The 20,549-nt window shown below is 41.5% G+C and overlaps 1 protein-coding gene across 1 annotated transcript in view; it reads left to right on the top strand.

Annotated features, from left to right (window-relative positions):
• Positions 1 to 12,396: 12,396 nt before the first annotated feature.
• elapor2b (endosome-lysosome associated apoptosis and autophagy regulator family member 2b) overlaps positions 12,397 to 20,549 on the top strand; it is a 128,164-nt gene continuing 120,011 nt past the window's right edge. The window contains exon 1 of the mRNA XM_078235986.1: positions 12,397 to 12,629. Within this exon, the coding sequence (XP_078092112.1) occupies positions 12,471 to 12,629 (159 nt within the window). The 5' untranslated portion in view covers positions 12,397 to 12,470. The remainder of the gene's footprint in view (positions 12,630 to 20,549) is intronic.

Genomic DNA, 20,549 nt, shown 5'->3' on the forward strand with positions numbered 1-20,549 from the left:
AAATGACGTTCCTCTCCAGTCAGGCTTCCTGTCTCATTACAGTCCCCTGGCCATTGACCCCTCCACCATCGGGGAAAAGTTTCTTCCTATCTACTTTATCCATGCCCCTCATAATTTTATACATCATGTCCCCCCCTTCAGTCTCCTCTGGAAAACAACTCCAGTCTATCCAATCTCTCTTTGTAACTAAAACTCTCCAACCCAGCCAACATCCTTTCATAAATGAATCTGTAGCCAATTTGCATATAATGAGATCTTCCAAACAATAAGTGAATAAGTGACCAGTGAATCTGTATTTAATTCAGGGAGGAATCTTGACTCACTGCTCTTCCTTAAGTAATGCTATCAGATCTTAAATATTTATCTTAGGGCGGCACGGTGGCACAGTGGTTAGCACTGCTGTCTCACAGATCCAGAGACATGGGTTCCATTCCCTGTCTGGGTCACTGTCTGTGCGAAGTTTGCATGTTCTCCCCGTGTCTGTGTGGGTTTCCTCCGGGTGCTCCGATTTCCTCCCACATTCCAAAGATGTGCAGGTTAGGTGCATTGGCCACTCTGCCATCACTGCCAACGGGAACAGAGAAATTGGAACCCATTCACTGCAGGGGGACTGGAGAATCCCAGCTGTGGGTGAGGTCGGAGAATCTGACCCAACAGTTTCATGTAGACCGTAGTCTTCCAATAGCCTACATTGTGATTTGCTGCGTTATAATTAAGAAATTTGAATGATGTTATTGATAGAATGCTTTGTTCTGCTAGCATTTTTCTCCCATTCTATTTCCTTCCATTCGTTTCCTCATAACTCTTGCCAAGATGGTTTATTTCCTTTACTCTTTCATGGGATGTGGGCGTTGCTAACAATGCCAGATTTGTTGCCCTTTCTTAATTGCGCTTGCTGGGTGGGTCGGTTGGCCATTGGCAGTTAATTCAACCACATTGCTGTGGGTCTGGAGTCACATGTAGGCCAGACCAGGTAAGGATGGCTGATTGTCTTCCCTAAAAAACACTAGTGAACCAAATGGGTTTTTACAACATTGACAATGGTCTTGTGGTCTTTGTTAGACTTTTAATTACAGATTTTTTTTACTGAATTCAAATTCCACCATCTGACATGGTGCGATTTGAAGCCAGGTCACCAGAGCCTTACCCTGGGTCTCTGGATTACTGGTCCAGTGACAAACCACTACTGCACTGCCTTCCCCTGATGTGCTTCCACAAACACTAATCACCAGCTAACACCCTGTTGAAGTGACTATTGATTGTGTTTGAGCATTGACTATGAGTGTTGCCACACATTCTCAGTGAAGTATCAGAACTAAATGCAATTCTGCTGTAACTTCATTTCCAGATATTTGTACTTGAGCTAAGATCCCTGGGTAGCAATCAGGACTATGCTGAGGGTAATTGTTTTCCTCCCTTTATACATGAGCACTGAGTGGAAGTATAGCAGGTTCCTGCTGTCCTGCAATATCATTGGTTGTTTTCGTTGTTAACACAAACTGGGGATTGAACCAGGAAACATCTTGGTTGCTTTGACACAGCCAGTTATTGGCTACATCTGTTGACCTACTGGGGTTTATTTATTTATTTGAAGTTCATTTATTTATTAGTGTCACAAGTAGGCTTACATTCACACTGTAATGAAGTTACTGTGAAAATCCCCTCGTCGTCACACTCCGGTGCCTGTTCGGGTACACTGAGGGAGAAGTTAGCACGGCCAATGCACCTAACCAGCACATCTGTCAGGCTGTGGAAGGAAACCGGAGCGCCCGGAGGAAACCCACGCAGACACGGGAAGAACATGCAAACTCCACACAGACAATGACCCTAGCCGGGAATCGAACCCGGGTCCCTGGCGCTGTGAGGCAGCAGTGCTAACCACTGTGCCACAGTGCTGCCCCAGGGAGCCCTAGGCTCAGAAATCCTCCCAACTAAAGCTCTTCGACTCAACCTCACTTTCCTCCTTTAAGACGCTCCTTAAAACCTATCTCATTGACCAATCTTCGTTCATTCGCCATAAGATTTCCTGATAATGGCCTGGTGTCAAATTGTGTTTATTAACATTCCTGTAAAGTGCCTTGGGACATTTTACTGTGTTAAAGGTGCTATATAAATACAAGTTATGCTTGTTGCTGAGGTGGATCTATTTCTAATTTATCATGTTTTGGGAGCAAACTTGGACATTTAAAGAAATCTCAATTTTCTAAGGCTAATCGCTCTTATCCTGAATATTTTCCCCAAGCAATATACAGGTGCTTACATTATCCAATGAAAGATTGGAAGTGGCATTGCAGGAAAATGGAAGCTACAACAAGTTCCAGTAAAAGTTCATCACCACCCCCTAAGGGCAACAGAGGATGGTTAATAAATGCTGCCTTCCAGTCCAAGAATAAATAAAAGTGTGAGAAAGGAGAAAACTAAACTGTCACTAAATTAATTGGACTTTTGATGTGATGGGGAGTAGCTCATGGATTGGGTCAGACAATCATTAATGTGGGGATAGATCTTTTGTCTATCTTCTCAGCGACAGGCAAGTACATATCCTGAGAGACCAGTGGAAGAAGAATGCTGGAAAAGCTTGCCCTTATTACATTTTAAATAAATTATTCAAACATTCCACGGTTTCTATTTGGTTCTCTACCCTTCAAACCATTCTGAGAAGCCCTTCTGTTTGTGAGAATGTTGTAGGAAGTCACACTAAGCTCACGCCTGGAGATTGAGTTCAGAGTGACCTCCTGCTTAAATCCAGGAATTTGGTAAGTGAGGAAATTTTAAGGGTTCATAGAATCATAGAATCCCTACCATGCAGAAGGAGGCCATTTGGCCCATCGGATCCACACTGACTCTCTGACAGGGTGTCTTACCCAGGCCCTCTACCCTGCCCTATCCCTGTAACCCCGCACATTCACCATGGCTAATCCATCAAATCTACACATCTTGGGGCACTAAGGGTCAATTTTAGCATGGCCAATCCATCTATCCTGCATATCTTTGGACTGTGGAAGGAACCTGGAGCATCCGGAGGAAATCCCACGCAGACATGGGGAGAATGTGCAAACACAGACTGTCACTTGAGGCTGGAATTGAACCCGGATCCCTGGCGCTATGAGGAAGCAGTGCTAATCATTGTCCAGCCTGCACTTGGTCTCTTTCTAAAGTCTAGTCAAATTTGTATTCAACATTTAACATACCTGGGACAGTAAATTGTAGTTTTCTTTCAGTCTATATCAGTGTTGGACAAGTTCCCTACCAGAGGCAGCTACAATTAGTTAACCAGGTAATTGGTTTGAACTTGTCCCTGACTAGCAGTGGCTGACTCAGGAGATTGGAATCTGAATTTTTGCTAGAAGGGGAAATGGGGTGGGACTCACACAGCAGGGAAACCAGAACTCAGCAGGGCCATTGCACTCAGTGCGAGTTCAAACAGACCACATTCTGGTTAAACCAAGGGCCTTAACCTGCAGTGTGGGAGTCACAAATCAAGGGCAGCACGGTAGCACAGTGGTTAGCACTGCTGCCTCACAGTGCCAGGGACCTGGGTTCGATTCCCAGCTTGGGTCATTGTCTGTGTGGAGTTTGCACATTCTCTCCATGTCTGTGTGGGTTTCCTCCCACAGTCTGAAAGACGTGCTGGCTTGGTGCATTGACCCGAACAGGCGCTGGACTGTGGCGACTAGGGAATTTTCACAGTTACTTCATTGGAGTGTTAATGTAAGCCTTACTTGTGACTAATAAATAAACTTAAAAGTTTTGGAATAGATGCAAGAAGAAATTAGATATAGCTCCTGGGGCTAAAGGGATGGAGTGGGGGGGAAAGGCGGGATATTGATTTTGATGATCAGCCATGATCAAAGTGAATGGCGGAGCAAGCTCGAAGGGCTGAATGGCCTATTCCTGCTTTTATGTTTCTATGTTTCTGGATGCTCTTGAAGGGTAGATACACTTCATGATCTAAAGTTTTTGAAATCCTCTTCTTAAACTTACAAGAAGCAGGTTGCAGTTATCACTGAAAGTTAATGGATTACTTTGATTGGCAGACTATCTGCTGCAGTCTAGAAAAAAAACAGTGGCATCTGATCATGCAATTTCAATGGCGTTCATTGTTCAAAATTTCCCAGGGGCTATTACTATGTTATCATGAATGCTTGGCTGAGTTCTAAAAGCTACAGTTATCACAGTAGGGGATTTGCGTTCTCTGCTTTATTGACAGTATAACAATGCTGGTAAAGATTTGGATGTCTTTGATGTTCAGTTTGACTGCAAGTTCATTTGTTTTTATAAGAGATTAAGTGCTTAAGAAGAAAGTAAAGGTTTAAATGAATGAACAGGAGATTTCAACTCCCAAGTATGTACAAATGAGTGTTGTATTAAAATGTTAGAAGTTTATTTTATTTTTTCATCTCCACATTTCCACTGAGGTTTGCCTACAATGGATACAAAGTAAGTGGGTATGGAGATGACATGGAGGGTATGAAGGACCAAGGAAGTGGGTGGGATTGAGGGATGAGGGTTAGAGAGCCTAACAGCTTCTGAACCGGCTAGGGCAAAATCTCAGAGCACTGAGTTGAGGTTCCTAACCAGCCTAACTCATCTGTCCTCCTGGCTGCCCATGCTGTGCTTCTGGTGTCAGTGGGTCAGACTTCATCCTGAAGATACCCCCTCCCACTGGAGTGAAAATTATGCAATTCGGAATTTTTATAACCAGTCCAGGTCCGGTGAGTCAGAAAATGTCCTGAATTGAACTAACTGCTTCGGTTGAGAAAATCTGGCCCCGAGTGCCTTAAATTTGATGTCATGGTTATTATGAACTTCCAGTTAATACTTGGAAATTTTTTAACACAAACAGTCTATTAAAAAGGGTCACTGAAAATCATGTGACCTTTTGGTTTCTGAGCCCTGAGTCTCAAGCAAATACCTGATTAATTATGGACATTCACAGTTGTTATGTATGAGGGTGGTGAGTGTCTGGAACAAGCTGCCAGAGGTAGTAGTAGAGGCGGGTACAATTTTGTCTTTTAAAAAGCATTTAGACAGTTACATGGGTATGATGGGTATAGAGGGATATGGGCCAAATGCAGGCAATTGGGATTAGTTTAGGGGTTTTAAAAAAAAAGGGCGGCATGGACAATTTGGGCTGAAGGGCCTGTTTCTATGCAGTAAACCTCTATGACTCTATGACTCTAATATTGATTCCGGGTACCTGCACTAAGCACTTTGTATTCATATATTCATGTATTCATCAGAAGTGACATCACAGGTCACTAGAACAGGAAACTGTCAGAGTGAAGAAGCAGCCATGTTGTGAACATCACCCTGTAATTAAACTCCGTTATTTTTAATCCTCCATGCTTCCTAGCACCAATTCTTCGATATTTAACATCAGCCATCTGGAGATTCACACCTCACTTTCTTAAAGGATGAATCATCCAGAAAGAACCATAGCATTCCAGCAAACGTTATCTTTCTGTTTCACCATGGACAATAGAAACTCAATGTGTGTTAAACAAGTGGGAGTTGACTCCATCGGCCTTCCGTTGTTACAAACTAAAGTTTATTGATTAGTCACAAGTAAGGCTTACGTTAACACTGCAATGAAGTTACTGTGAAGATCCCCTAGTCGCCACACTCCTAAATTGGGTGAATGCCAAGGTTCAAAGACCCATACAGGAAGTGTAATCAATATACACCACCTCTTTTTGGGAAAAGGATTTTGAATCTTTGCAAGTCACATGGTGAGGAACCTATTTTGTCGTTTCCTTTAAAAATTCAGCAAGAAACTGCCCAGCGACAGAAATCCATCAGACAGCCAACAACCAGCTGCACATCCCCGAAACAAACAAAGTATTAGACAACCATACAGTGAAAGTGGGAGAAGGCATCTCCCTAACCTGTTCCAACTTCAACTTCATCCAAGTATCAACCTCCTGGAAATTTGACTACAAGAGGCTTCACAGCCTACTTAAAATCCTCTGCTTTACAAGACCTTCACTTCAACCAAAGTATCAACTCAACTCAGAAACTACAAGCCTGCTATGAAAGACAATCATAAGTCGTAATTGTATTTTCCCTGACTTGTATCTAATCTTTCTGTATGTGGTAGTGTGAGTGAGTCGCATAGGTGAGACATTGCATTTTGATCATCCAGGGCAAGTGTGTCATAATAAATAACCATCTTTATTTTTAAATTCACAAAAACTTTCTGCTGGGATTATTTGAGTTGGGACATTCACTCTGAGGATAAGAAAACACACACCCCTCACATACAAAACATGCTGATCATGGACAGTAAGAAAACATATAAATTCTCTCTGCGACATCAGATAAAAGCAATTACAAGTGTATGATGACAGAATTGACTAAAGTGCTGATTTAAGGAAAAGTATTATTTCTTTGGAGTTCAGAGAAGGGTCGCTGGGATGATCCCCGGTATGGAGGGATTGTTTATGAGGAAAGGTTAAACAGGTTGGAACTCTACTCATTGAAATTTAGAAGAATGAGAGATGATCTCATTGAAACATATAGGATTCTTAAGGGGCGCGACAGGGTAAATGCTGAGAGGATGTTTCCCCCTCATGGGAGAGTCTGGGACCAGAGGACATAGTCTCAGAATAAAGGGGCAGAGACAAGAAGTTTTTGGAACCCCTTGCCACAGAGAGCTGTGGGGCAGAGTCCTTGTGTATGTTTAAGGCTGAGATAAATAGATTTTTGATCAGTAAACAAATCAAGGGTTACGGGGTAAGGGCAAGAAAGTGAACATGAGGAATGTCAGATCAGCCATGATCCTATTGAATGGTGGAGCAGGCTCGAGGGGCCGAATAGCCTATTCCTGTTCCTATTTCTTATGGTCTTAAACCAGCAAAGGATAATTAAAAAGTAACAAAGAGAGAAGAGAATGAGAGAAAACTAGCAAAATGAAGTAGAAACATAAAAACAGACAGTGAGACCTTCTACAAGTACATATAAAGCACAACATAAGAACATAAGAACATAAGAAATAGGAGCAGGAGTAGGCCATCTAGCCCCTCGAGCCTGCCCCGCCATTCAATAAGATCATGGCTGATCTGACGTGGATCAGTACCACTTACCCGCCTGATCCCCATAACCCTTAATTCCCTTACCGATCAGGAATCCATCCATCCGCGCTTTAAACATCTTCAGCGAGGTAGCCTCCACCACCTCAGTGGGCAGAGAATTCCAGAGATTCACCACCCTCTGGGAGAAGAAGTTCCTCCTCAACTCTGTCTTAAACCGACCCCCCTTTATTTTGAGGCTGTGTCCTCTAGTTTTAACTTCCTTACTAAGTGGAAAGAATCTCTCCGCCTCCACCCTATCCAGCCCCCGCATTATCTTATAAGTCTCCATAAGATCCCCCCTCATCCTTCTAAACTCCAACGAGTACAAACCCAATCTCCTCAGCCTCTCCTCATAATCCAAACCCCTCATCTCCGGTATCAACCTGGTGAACCTTCTCTGCACTCCCTCCAATGCCAATATATCCTTCCTCATATAAGGGGACCAATACTGCACACAGTATTCCAGCTGCGGCCTCACCAATGCCCTGTACAGGTGCAGTGAATGTGAGAATAGACTCTCTAGAGGGTGAGACCTGGGGAATTAACAACGGGAAACAAGAAAATGTCAGAGACTTTGAACAAGCATTTTGTATCTGACTGCACAGTAGAAAACACAACATTCATCCAAAGGATAGTAGAAAATCAGGGGGAAAAAGGAAGGGAGGAATTTAAAATGATCACAATCACTAGAGACAAAGTATTAGGAAAACTAATGAGACCTAAAGGCTGATAAGTCCCCAGGACCAGATGGCCTGCATCCTAGAGTATTAAGTGAAGCGGCTACAGATATAATGGATGTATGGGTTGCCATCTTCCAAAATTCCCTAGGTTCTGGACAGATCCCACAGATTTGAGAACCACAGATATGGTGCCACTATTCAAGAAAGGGGGGAGGCAGTTAGCAGGAGCCTATCGGCCAGTAAGTCTAACATGGGCTTGACCAAGCATTTCACTCAAGGGCTATATTTATATATTTTCTCACTCAAGGGGCATATAAATCCCAAGAAGTTAGCATGCAGGTACAGCAAGTAACTTGGAAGGCAAATGGAGTATTGACCTTATTGCAAGAGGGATGGAGTATGAAAAAAGTAGGGAACTCTTGCTACGGAGCATACAGATCATTGGTGAGACCACACCTGGAGCACTGTGTACAGCTCTAGTTTCCTTACTTAAAGGAGGGATACACTTGTATTGTAAGCAATTTGGAAAAGGTTCCCTTGGCTGATTCCTGGGATAAAGGGGTTGTCATTAGAGTTTAGAGGAATGAGGGGTGATGCTATTGAAATAGATAAGATTTTGAGGAGCTTGACAGAGATGCTGAGAGGATATTTCCTCTCGTCAGGGAATGTAGAATAAGGGGATGCAGTTTAAAAATAAATAATATACCCTTTAAAACAGAGAAGGAGGAATTTCTTCTCTCAGTGGGCTTTTAGCCTTTGGAATTCTCTTCCCATGTAGAGGCTGAATCATTGAATATACCTCAAGGCTGATTTGGACAGATTTTTGATTGGCAAAGGAGTTAAGGGTATTGGGGAACAGGCAGGAAAGTGGAGTTAAGGTTACATCAGATCAAGCATGATCTTATTGAATGGTTGAGCAGGCTCAAGGAGCTGAATGATTTTCCTGCTCCTTATGGGATGTAAGTTATTGTTTCCTGTGGCAATATTGCAGCTTGACACTCAATTTTATGAACAGCTATCTTGAAACCAAGTTCCTTTAAAAGCAAAAGTTAAACTGCAGTTGTTGGGGAATGAGATATCATTTATCTTTACGATGGACAAGTACATGACAATAGACTCCTAGAAAAGTTGCAGCACAGAAAGAGACCACTCGTCCCATCATGTCCATGCCACCCAAGAACATCAAGATGCCCTTCCTGATGCCATCTTTCTGCTCCCGGCCCATAGGCCTGTAGTTTACAGCACTTAAGATGCAGATCCAGGTACTTTTTAAACAAGTTAAGGGTCTCTGCCTCCAACACCAACTCGGGCAGCGAATTCCAGGCACCCACCACCCTCTGCATAAAAAAGTTCTTCCTCGTGTCCCCACTACACTTACTGCCACTTATCCTGAATCTATGTTTCCTGCTACTAGAATTCTCAGTAAGAAGTTTAACAACACCAGGTTAAAGTCCAACAGGTTTATGTGGCTTTTGCTACCAAATAAACCTGTTGGACTTTAACCTGGTGTTGTTAAACTTCTTACTGTGTTTACCCCAGTCCAACGCCGGCATCTCCACATCATGACTAGAATTCTCCACCAGGGGAAACAATTTTTTCCTGTCCACTCTATCTCTTCCCTCTTATTTTGAACACCTTTATAAAGTCACCCCTCAATCTTCTTGGTTTCAAGGAAAATAATCCCAATCTCTCCTTGTAACTACATTTTTCTAGTCCTGACAACATGCTTATGAACCTCCTCTGCATTCTCTCCAGAGCAATTATGTGCTTCCTGTAATGTAGTGACCAGAACTGCACACAATACTCCAATTGTGGCCTCACCAGTGTTTTATACAATTCCAACATTATATCCTTACTTTTATCTTCTGTTCCTCTGCCAATGAAGGAGAACATTCCATATGCCTTCTTTACAACCTTGTCTACTTGAATTGCTGCCTTTAGGGACCTGTGTACTTGTACACCAAATCTCTCACTTCATCTACCCTTCTCAGTATATTCCCATTTATTGTGTATTCCCTATAACTGTTTGACCTCCCTGAATGCATTACCTCACACTTCTCTATGTTAAAATTCATCTGCCACTTTACCACTCACTCCATCAATCCATTGATGTCATTTTGTTGATTATAGTTATCCTCTACACTATCCACTACGCGGCCAATCTTTGAGTCGTCTACAAATTTTCCAATCGTGCCCCCCCACATTAATCATTAATATATAACGCAAACAGTGAGGGTCCCAACACCAAACCATGTGGAAAATCACTTGAAATAACTTTCCATTTAGAAGGCGTCCATCGACAATTACCCTTTGTTTCCTATTATTAAGCTAATGTTTTATCCAGTTTGCCATGTTACCCTCTATCCTGTGGGCTTTTATTTTTTGACCAATCTGCCATGTGGGACTTTGTCAAACACCTTGCTAAAATCCATGTGCGCAACATCCACTGCACAACCTTCATCAACCCTTCTTGTAACCAGGAAAGTCAAACTTGTCAAAATTTGTCTTGTTGCATTTGTTATGAGTAATACAAGACTTCCGCATCCCATCACAGCTTTATTTGTTTATCACAAGTAGGCTTACATTAACACAGCAATTAAGTTACTGTGAAAATCCCCTAGTCGCCACACTCCGGCGCCTGTTCGGGTACACTGAGGGAGAATTTAGCATGGCCAATGCACCTAACCAACACATCTTTGGACTGTGGGAGGAAACCGGAGCACCCAGAGGAAACCCATGCAGACATGGGGAGAATGTGCAGACTCCGCACAGACAGTGACCCAAATCGGGAATTGAACCCATGTCCCTGGCTCTGTGAGGCAACAGCGCTAACCACTGTGCCACCGTGCCGCTTCAATTGAATCTGCTAGAGCTTAACACTTAGTGATTCTAGTTAATGAATTCCAAAGGCAGATTTATGTGAAAGCCTTCAGATTCCTGTCTTGGCTAATATTTATTCTTCAACAAACTTCCTTCAAGAAGATTATCTAACCATTAGCATGGCAGATCATGAGCTACAATCAATAGTGCAATCCTGAGGGGGAAGCGTCAAATGCAATCTACACACCACTCGCTACCACAACAACCTGCATTCATATAGTGCCCTTTAATGCAGTAAAACATTCCAAAGCACAAAGGCACAAGGCAAAAAGAGCTGATACGAAGCCCCATAAGTGCATTCCTTCGGACTCAAAGTTGCTTCTATCACTTTTTTGAACCACACTTCCATTTTATTGTGTTATGAGAATGCAAGGAATAGGAGCAGTGGGACAACATTCTGCCCTTGGAGCTTGCTCTGCCATTAAATAAGATCATGGCTGGGCTTCTACCTTAGCTCCACCTTCCTGCACTATCCCCATATCCCTTGATTCTCCGAGCACCCAAAATTCATTGATCTCAACCTTGAATATGTTCAGAGACTGAACAGCCACATCTCTCTGGGATAGAGAATTTCATCCATCCATAACCCTCCTGACTGAAGAAGTCTCTCTCCATCTCAGTCCTAAATGGCTGACTTTTTCCTGCCAGAGACAGCATCCTCCCCACTTCAAAAATCTCTTAATATACTTTTCAACGAGGTCACTTCTCATTCTTCAAAATTCCAGAGAACACAGGCTTAGTCGTTTACTGCTGGTTATTTATGTTGAGGGGAACATCTCAAATCTTGGCACAAAGCATTAAATCCCAGGGCTGAAGTTACTTCTCAGCTTGTGCTTTCTGTAGATAAAAGATGATGAGCTACATTTCCTGGCTTGGGATTTGAAACTTGAAGGATGTGGGAAGTGACACTGGTTCCATGTTCTGGGAAAGACTGGGTTAGGCAGGAAGAGAATGGAATGAACCTGAATTTGAAAGTGATCTACACTGAGAAGATGCAATGTCTAATGGTGATTGCCCAGGAAAACATTTATAAAATATAAATTATACTTATTTATATACATCTATAAAACATAAATTAAACTTATTTATTTACCTTTATAAAGCATATACTTATTTCTATACCTTTATAAAACAGATTATACTAATATCTATACATTTATAAAACATTTATATCCATGTATAAAACATATACTTATTTCTATACATTTATAAAACATCCTTATTTCTATACATTTATAAAACAGATTATATTCATTTATATACATTTATAAAACATACTAATTTCTATACATTTATAAAACAGATTATACTAATATCTATACATTTATAAAACATTTATATCCATGTATAAAACATATACTCATTTATATACATTTATAAAATAGATTATACTAATTTATATACATTTATAAAACATTTATATCCATGTATAAAACATATACTCATTTATATACATTTATAAAATAGATTATACTAATTTATATACATTTATAAAGCAGATTACACTAATATCTATACATTTATAAAACAGATTATGCTGATATCTACACATTTATAAATCAGATTTCTATCCATGTATAAAACAGGCACGCAGCCCACACACTAGTCTGTGAGATGGGTTAGGCAATGTTCTGATGCAGCGTGAAGAACTGAAATCACTGACGCGCGTGCCCGCCAGGGATGGGGGCGCGGATTGTGTCGGGCAAGCGCATGACGTGCCGGCTGGTCCCTGGACGGGCACGCGCAGGCTGGGTGGAGGAGGAGGAAAGGGATTTTGCTGTGTGTGTGTGTGTGTGAGGCAGAGACACAGAGGAAGCTGGAGCTGGTCCTGGCTGGAATGGGAGGCAGTGGCTCCACAATGCAATCGACAAGAAGCTGCAGCTGGAGCCAGCTGTTAGTGCCACAGGCTGCATCTGGCTGCCGGCTGGCGAGCTCTCTCATCCTGCCTCTGCTCCTCGTCGCTGCGGTGGTGTCAGGGCTCCCAGCCTGTGGAAAGGTGAGTGCCCAGCTATTGCTGTGTGTCCCCTGCTCTGTCTGCCATGATTTAATGATCAGAGATGCTGCATTCTCCCTGTGGGGGGACAATACAGCGACCAGACTATTTATTTACCCACCGGATTCCTCTTTCTTCAGCCAGAAAGCGTTTGGAGCATCCTCACCCCCTTTAATTCATCAGGGACTATTCATTATTTCCACATCTCTGATTTATTGTATTTAAAAGAATCCCTTTAAATTAAAAAAACACCATTTGTCAGTCTGATCCCAGCGACTTGATGATTGTCACTGAAACCTGCTATTGCAGTTTCCAGGAAGCTGCCTCTGAATTTAAACTGTGCTGCGTTTGGTTTCTGTTTTGTCAAATGCTCTAAAAAATAATCCCTTTTTGGTGAATGGTTAATCTTCTGGCATTGTACTCTAAAGTATTAAAGAGTTATTTTAATGGCGTGAGGCAGTAAATGAGGGCCATTTCCTCTGTTGAAATCAAGTTGGGAGTTTTGAGAGGTTTCCCTCTTCCCCACTGTGCTCTGAAGCAACCTGTGCAGCTGGTGCCTATGGCCAGGACTTGAACGCACTCTGCCCTGACTCCCTGTTCAAAGCCTTTGCTTTTACTGTACCAGACGCCCTTTTTTTCCTGATAACACCATGAGTACACAACAGTTCCCTAAATCCCACAGAGCAAATGCTCAGCATTATTATAGGCGATGTTATATCTCTGTTCAACAACCAATTGAGGTTTGTGGATATTTAAGCGACAGGTCCGCTTGAAACCAGATGAATGTTATGCCATGTGTGTTTCAAGCCATTCCCAGATCTGTAAATAATTGAGTATTACATGATGACGCAGATTTTAAGTGTAGGTTTTTCTGAGTTAACCTTTGAAAGTTTGACTAAACTTCCATTTAGTTTCTCAGAGAAAGGCGACATTAAAGGGAGGGTGTTGCACGGGAGGAGGAGTTTTTGGAAGTTACCCAGCAAGTTCAGTTCTTGGAGAAACCTGGGACACCTGTTCCGACAGTTCACCTGCAACACTGCCAATAATGCTATGCTAATTTTCTCTTATCTGTTGTAAAGGCACAGTATTTATTTTACCTAAAAATAAGCACGCTGTGGGGAGATAACACATATGAGGTAATAGTGAAAACAAGGAGGCAGTTTTATGACTCATAAAAAAGAGAAAATGCTGGATGAGTAGAAACATTAACTCTGTTTCTCTCTCCACAGATGCTGCCAGACCTGCTGAGTTTATCCAACATTTTCTGTTTTATTTCATATTTCCAGCATCCCTGGTAATTTATGTATTGTGGATACTCTACCCTTTAAGTGACGAATAATAGGACAGGTACATATTGTACGGAGCATAAACACACACACTCCAGCCCTCATTGTCCTGTGTGGAATGGTCTTGATGATGTGGTGGATGTAATGACCGTGTAACTCCGCATTGTAGTTTTTGAGTGCATGTGTGGAATTGTAAAACTTTTTTTTAGTGCTTGGCCACTTTGATAATTTCTGTGTGCTTAACCATATAGCTTATGATGAATATTGTAAGTAAAATCAAGCCTTAAATTTGTTAAAAGGATCAGTCTAAAAAATAAGCTGCAGTAATTTACTGTTGATATTTCCAATTGTTCAGCTTTTAAATTGGCATCATCACAATTGTATCATAAAACCACTTCAAACTGAGAGGTAGAAAATGACGATGATGATGGTGGACAATGGATTATTATGTAGGTAACTGTGAGGTTATAGAGAATCTCAGAATGGTTGCAGCACAGAAGGAGGCCATTCAGCCAGTCGTGTCTGTGCTGGCTCTCCAAAGGAACAGTTTACCTAATGGCACGCCCTGGCCTTCTCTATGCTGTACATTCTTCCTTTCCAGATAATAACCCAATCCCCTCTTAAATGCCTTAGTTGAATCTGTTTCCACTACAATCTCAAGCAGCGTATTCCATATTTTAACCACTTGCTGTGTGACACCATTGGTTGTTTTTCTGAATTACCCTAAATCTGTGTTCTCTTGCTCTCGATCTTTCCACTAATGGGAACAGTTTCTCCCTATCTACACTGTCCAGACTCCTCATGATTTTGAATACCTCTATCAAGTTTCCTCTCAATCTTTTCTTCTCCAAGGTAAACAGTTCCAAACCTCTCCAATCTATCTACACAACCAGTGTCCCTCATCCCTGGGAACATTTTCACAAGTCTTTTCTGTGCTTCTTGTCTATCCTAAAATCTGTTGCCCAGAACTGGACACAGTACTCCAGTTGAGGCTGAACCAATGTTCTATACGGTGCTCAAGGGGTCATCTACTTTTGACATAAAGGGGGTAGAGCAGGGTGCTTTTTAAATGGTGAATATCTAGAAACAGTAGCGATCCATGGAGACTTGAGGGTTCAGGCACATAGATCATTAAAATGTTATGAGCAGATAGAGAAAATAATCTGCAAACTAATGGAAGGCTAGCCTTTATGTCAAGAGGATGAGAATACAAGTGGTGGTGGGTGAAAGCCATGGTAGACAATACCAAATCTTGGTTAGACCACAGCTAGAGTGCTGACAGCAGTTCTGGGACCACACCTTAGGAAGATTACATTGAACTTGGAGGGAGTGCCATGTTGATTGACCAGAATGATCCATGGCTTCAACAAAGTTTAAATTATGGGTGCAGATTACAGAAATTGCCGCCTTTTAAATTAGAAGGTTAAGAGTGATTTGATTAAAGTTATTAAGCTATGAAGGGGAACAAATAAAATGGATAGTGAGAAACTGTTTGCATTAGTTTGGGAGTCTCGGAATAGCTTATTGTCTAAAAGTTAGAACCAGACTTTTACAGGAGTGAAGTTAGGAAGAGAAAGGTCAAAGTGAACATAAGCCCCTTAAAAAATGAATCTGGGGAGCTAGTTATAGTAACAAGGAAATGGCAGAGAAGTTAAACAAATATTCAGGGCAGCATGGTGGCACAGTGGTTAGCACTGCTGCCTCACAGAGCCACAGACCTGAATTCGATTCCTAGCTTGGGTCACTGTCTGTGTGGAGTTTGCACGTTCTCCCTGTGTCTGTGTGTGTTTCCTCTGGGCGCTCTGGTTTACTCCCACAGTCCAAAGATGTACGGATTAGGTGGCTTGGCCATGATAACTTGCCCCTTAGTGTCAGAGGAATTAGCAGGGTGGATGTGTGGTGTTGCGTGGGTGGGTCCTGGGTGGGATTGTGGTTGGTGTGGACTCGATGGCCTACTTCCGCACTGTAAAGATTCTATGATATTTTGCACGAATTTTTATGGTGGAAAATACTTTGAACATCCCATTAATAGTAAAGAATGCAGAGGAGGAATTAAATATCATCACCAGAGAAGTTGTATTAGACAACTAATGCGGCTAAAGGCAGATAAATCCCTTGCCCTGATGGTTTGTATCCCAGGATCCAAAGAGAAGTAGCTACAGAGATAAAGCATGCATTGATTGTAATTTTCCAAAAATCCTTGGATTCTGGAGAAGTATTAAAGGATTGGAAAACTGCCAATGTGACATCCCTATTCAAAAGAGAGGGAGGCAAAAAGCAGGTAACTGTAAGCTGATAAGCCTAACAACTATTAAGAACACTACTAGGAGTAGGCTATCTGGCCCCTCGAGCCTGCTCCGCCATTCAATAAAATCATGGCTGATCTTTTCATGGACTCAGCTCCACTTACCCGCCCGTTCACCATAACCCTTAATTTCATTACTGTTCAAAGATTTATCTATCCTTGCCTTAAAAACATTCAATGAGGTAGCCTCAACTGCTTCACTGGGCAGGGAATTCCACAGATTCACAACCTTTCACCTTTGTGTGAAGAAGTTCCTCGTCAACTCAGTCCTAAATCTGCTCCCCCTTATTTTGAGGCTATGCCCCCTCGCTCTAGTTTCACCTGCCAACGGAAACAACCCCCCTGCTTCTATCTTATCTATTCCCTTCATAGTTTTATATGTTTCTATAAGATCCCCCCTCATTCTTCTAAATTCCAATGAGTACAGTCCCAGTCTACTCAATCTCTCCTCATAAGCCAACCCTCTCAACTCCGGAATCAACCTAGTGAATCTCCTATTTTTGGAAAAATGGTGGAATCAATTATTAAGGAAGCAATTGCACATTTGAAAAATCATAATCTTATCAAACAGAGTTCGCATGGCTTCATGAAAGGGAAATAGTGTCTGATTAATTTATTAGAGTTTTTTGAGAAAGTCTCAACTAGAGTGGAAAGAGGAGAACTAGTAGATGTGTTGTATTTGGACTTCCAGGAGGCATTTGACAAGGTGCCTCACAAAAGATGAAGTCATAAGATAAGCGTCCATGGTTTTGGAGGTGGTATATTGGCATGGATAGAGAATTGGCTAATGGACAGGAAACAGCGAGTGGGGATAAGGGGTTCTTTGTCAGGTTGGTGATGTGTAACCAATGGGGTTCCATAGTGCTGGGACTGCAACATTAATGACTTGGCGGAAGGAAGCGAATATACTGTAGTTAAATTTGACACAAAACTAGGTGGAAAGGCATGTTGAGAGGGATATAAATGGTTTACAAATAGATATTGATAGGTAAAGTAAGTGGGCAAAAAGTTGGCAAATGGAGTATAATGTATGAAAATGTGAAGTTGTTCATTTTGGAAAGGAGAACAAAAGAGGGAGTATTATTTAAATGGAGAAAAAGTGCAGAAAGCTGCAACACAAAGGGACTCGGGAGTACTTGTGCATGAAACAGAGGAAGCTAGCATACAGGTGCAGCAGGTAATCAGGAAGGGTAATGGAATGTTGGCCCTTATTTCAAGGGGGTTGGAGTATAAGAGTAGGGAAGTCTTGCTGCAACTGTACAAGGTACTGGTGCGACCACATCTGCGATACTGTGAACAGTTTTGGTCCCCTTATTTAAGGAAAGATATTTGATTGGAGGCAATTCAGAGAAGGTTCACTAGGAAGATCCCCAGTATGGAGGGACTGTCTTATGAGGAAACGGGTTGGGACCCTACTCATTGGAATTTACAAGAATGAGAGGTGATCTTATTGAAGCATATTGGAATCTTAAGGGGCTTGACAGGGTAAATGTTGAGAGGATGTTTCCCCTCATGGGAGAGTCTAGAAGCAGAGGGCACAGTCTCAGAATAAAGGGGTGCCAATTTAAGACTGAGATAAGGAGGAATTTCTTCTCTCAGATGGTTGCCAGTGTTTGGAACTCCTTGTCACAGAGAGCTGTGGAGGAGCTGTATATTTAGGGCTGAGATAGATAGATTTTAGATCAGTAAGAGAATCAAGAGTTAAATGGAAAGGGCAGGAATGAGGAATGTTGGATTAGCCAAGATCCTGTTGAATGGCGGAGCAGGTTTGAGGGGCCGAATGGCCTACTCCTGTTCCAATTCCTTATGATTCCATAGAAACACAGCTATACACAGAGGGTGGTAGAATTTTGGAACTCTCTTCTGCAAACAGCAACTAATGCTAGATCAATTGCTAATTTAAATCGGGGATTGATACAAACAAATTCAAGAATATTGGAGAGCTGTTTGAGGGGGAGGACTGCAAGTCCTGGACGGTGTCAGTGGATCTGCAGTCTTATCCCTCGATCCAGGTCCGGATCTCTGATGCAGTCAGTGAGAGATAAAGTGAAGTTGACTGCTTATACTTCCTAAAAGAATGGCAGGTATATGAAGTTAGGTCACAGGTTAGCTCTGATTTCATTGAATGGCAGAACAGGCTCAATGGTCTCCTCTTGTTCCTTTATTCCAATGTCTACAAACTCTCTTGTCAAAATGAAATTTTGAAAGACATGGTCAGTTTTTGCATGCATCATTTTTATTTCACATCTGGTTGCAGTTGGTCTCAACAGTCTTCTATTCTGATTTGCTTTCGAGTCTCCTTCAAGATTTTGATTAAAGTAAACTTGAGGTGATAGAAGAGCAATACTTTTGTGAAGAAGTTAGATGTAAATGCTGCATGGCATTTGGGTCACCGCCATGTGCAAGTGATATCCTGTATCATTCTGATTCGCCAGAGAATTGTATTTGTTTACAAATAAGTTTTCTTTTATCTCGATTTTGAATTGAGCGCGGCTTGTGCGTGAATTGCCTCTTTGTTAAGTTGACACTCGTGTCTTCCTTTGTGTGTTAATGTACAAGATTAAATACAAAAGATTCAACAGAACCTACACTATCCATCCCGTCTATTATTTAGCAGAATTTTAACAGGACAAAGCTTTGCGCAAGGGAAGACCACATTACATACCATCTTTTGTTATTTGTGTTTCATCACTTTCTTGCTGAATAGAACTGTGTAATGCTTCTTTTGTTTAGTGTGTTTAAAGTATTTGTAAGACCAGAAATTGAGGATTCTTGGAGACAGTGACAATCAGCTTCATTATGGTGAATTTAATTGCAAAATTTATAATTATACTTACAATACCTATTGACAGCCTGGCTACGTATTTAATCTTGCATTATATATCAAACAAGGCTACGTGTTTAAATTAGTCTTTTTGGTTAGGTTTATTTTATGGAATAGTCATCAGCACCCTGGTTTGAGAAATGAGTTTCCACAATTAACCCTGGAAAAGCTTTCCCTGCAGCAGCTACAACATGTGATACATTCTGAATTATTGTTTCTGTTTTTGTCTCTTCAATCTTGTGTTGTTTACCTCGCTTCCATCTCAAGCAGCATTCTATAGTGATGTTGGATAGGCCCAGTGGTACCAGCTAAGCTGTTGTGTGATAGACAAACAAGATACAAACCAATATTAAAAGGATGGAGCTTTGATGAGGTCAAGTTGAGGTGGAGGGAAGAGAGACAGTGATGGATTGAAAGTTATTGGACAGTAGTGAAGTGTTTCACTTAGACACCAATCTTCAAAGTTTCACCCAGTCCTTTGTAATTTTGGTAAAGAAAATGGTAACTGGAACCTTTTATCTATTAAGAGGGGATGGGGGGGTGTAGATGAATTAAACTAATTTTGTAATTTCTCTGTGATGATTAGTAAAATCAATCAAAGGGTTTATGTTAGTTCCTGGTTGCTTGATGTCAATAAATGGAACAGGTCCTTATTAGCAGATTGTGATATGTTGTGCATCTGAAGAAGTGAACAACACCTTTCATAATATTTTTGAATCTTTGAGGATGTCGTACAGAAGATTAAGGAATTAATTGGTTTTATTTCTATGATCTTGATGAGATTTGATTTATTATTGTCACGTATTGGTATACAGTGAAAAGTATTGTTTTTTGCGCGCCATACAGACAAAGCATATTGTACATAGAGAGGGTGCAGAATGTAGCATTATAGTCATAGCTAGGGGTAAAGAAAGATCAACTTAATATGAGGTAGGTCCATTTAAAAGCTGATGGCAGCAGGGAAGAAGTTGTTTTTGAGTCAGTTGGTACGTGCCCTCACACTTTTGTATCTTTTTCCCAATGGAAGAAGGTGGAAGAGAGAATGTCTGGGGTGCGTGGGGACCTTGATTATGCTGGCTGCTTTTCCAAGACAGTGGGAAGTGTAGACAGAGTCAATGGATGGGAGGCTGGTTTGCATGATGGACTGGACTTCATTCACGACCCTTTATAGTTTCTTGTGGTCTTGGACAGAGCAGGAGCCATATCAAGCTGTGATACAACCAGAAAGGATGCTTTCTATGGTGCATCTGTAAAAGGATTCATGTGGTTCCCACTGTTGACACGGAAAAGTGCTTTTATCAGCGCTGATATATCTCAGACTTAAAATGTTTAAGTGGCTAGTATACTTCCTCCACACCCTGCATAAATCTATTTGCCTCAAAACACAATAAAGCTTTTGAAATGCACCAATGCTTTAACTATCGCATATGTGATAATTGCAGTCAAAACTGTTGAATCTAAGGTTATTTTTTCCAAGGTGATGGCCTTTATTTGAAATAACATGTTGA

Source organism: Mustelus asterias, chromosome 19 (assembly GCF_964213995.1).
Source record: "Mustelus asterias chromosome 19, sMusAst1.hap1.1, whole genome shotgun sequence".
Classification (NCBI taxonomy): Eukaryota; Metazoa; Chordata; class Chondrichthyes; order Carcharhiniformes; family Triakidae; genus Mustelus; species Mustelus asterias.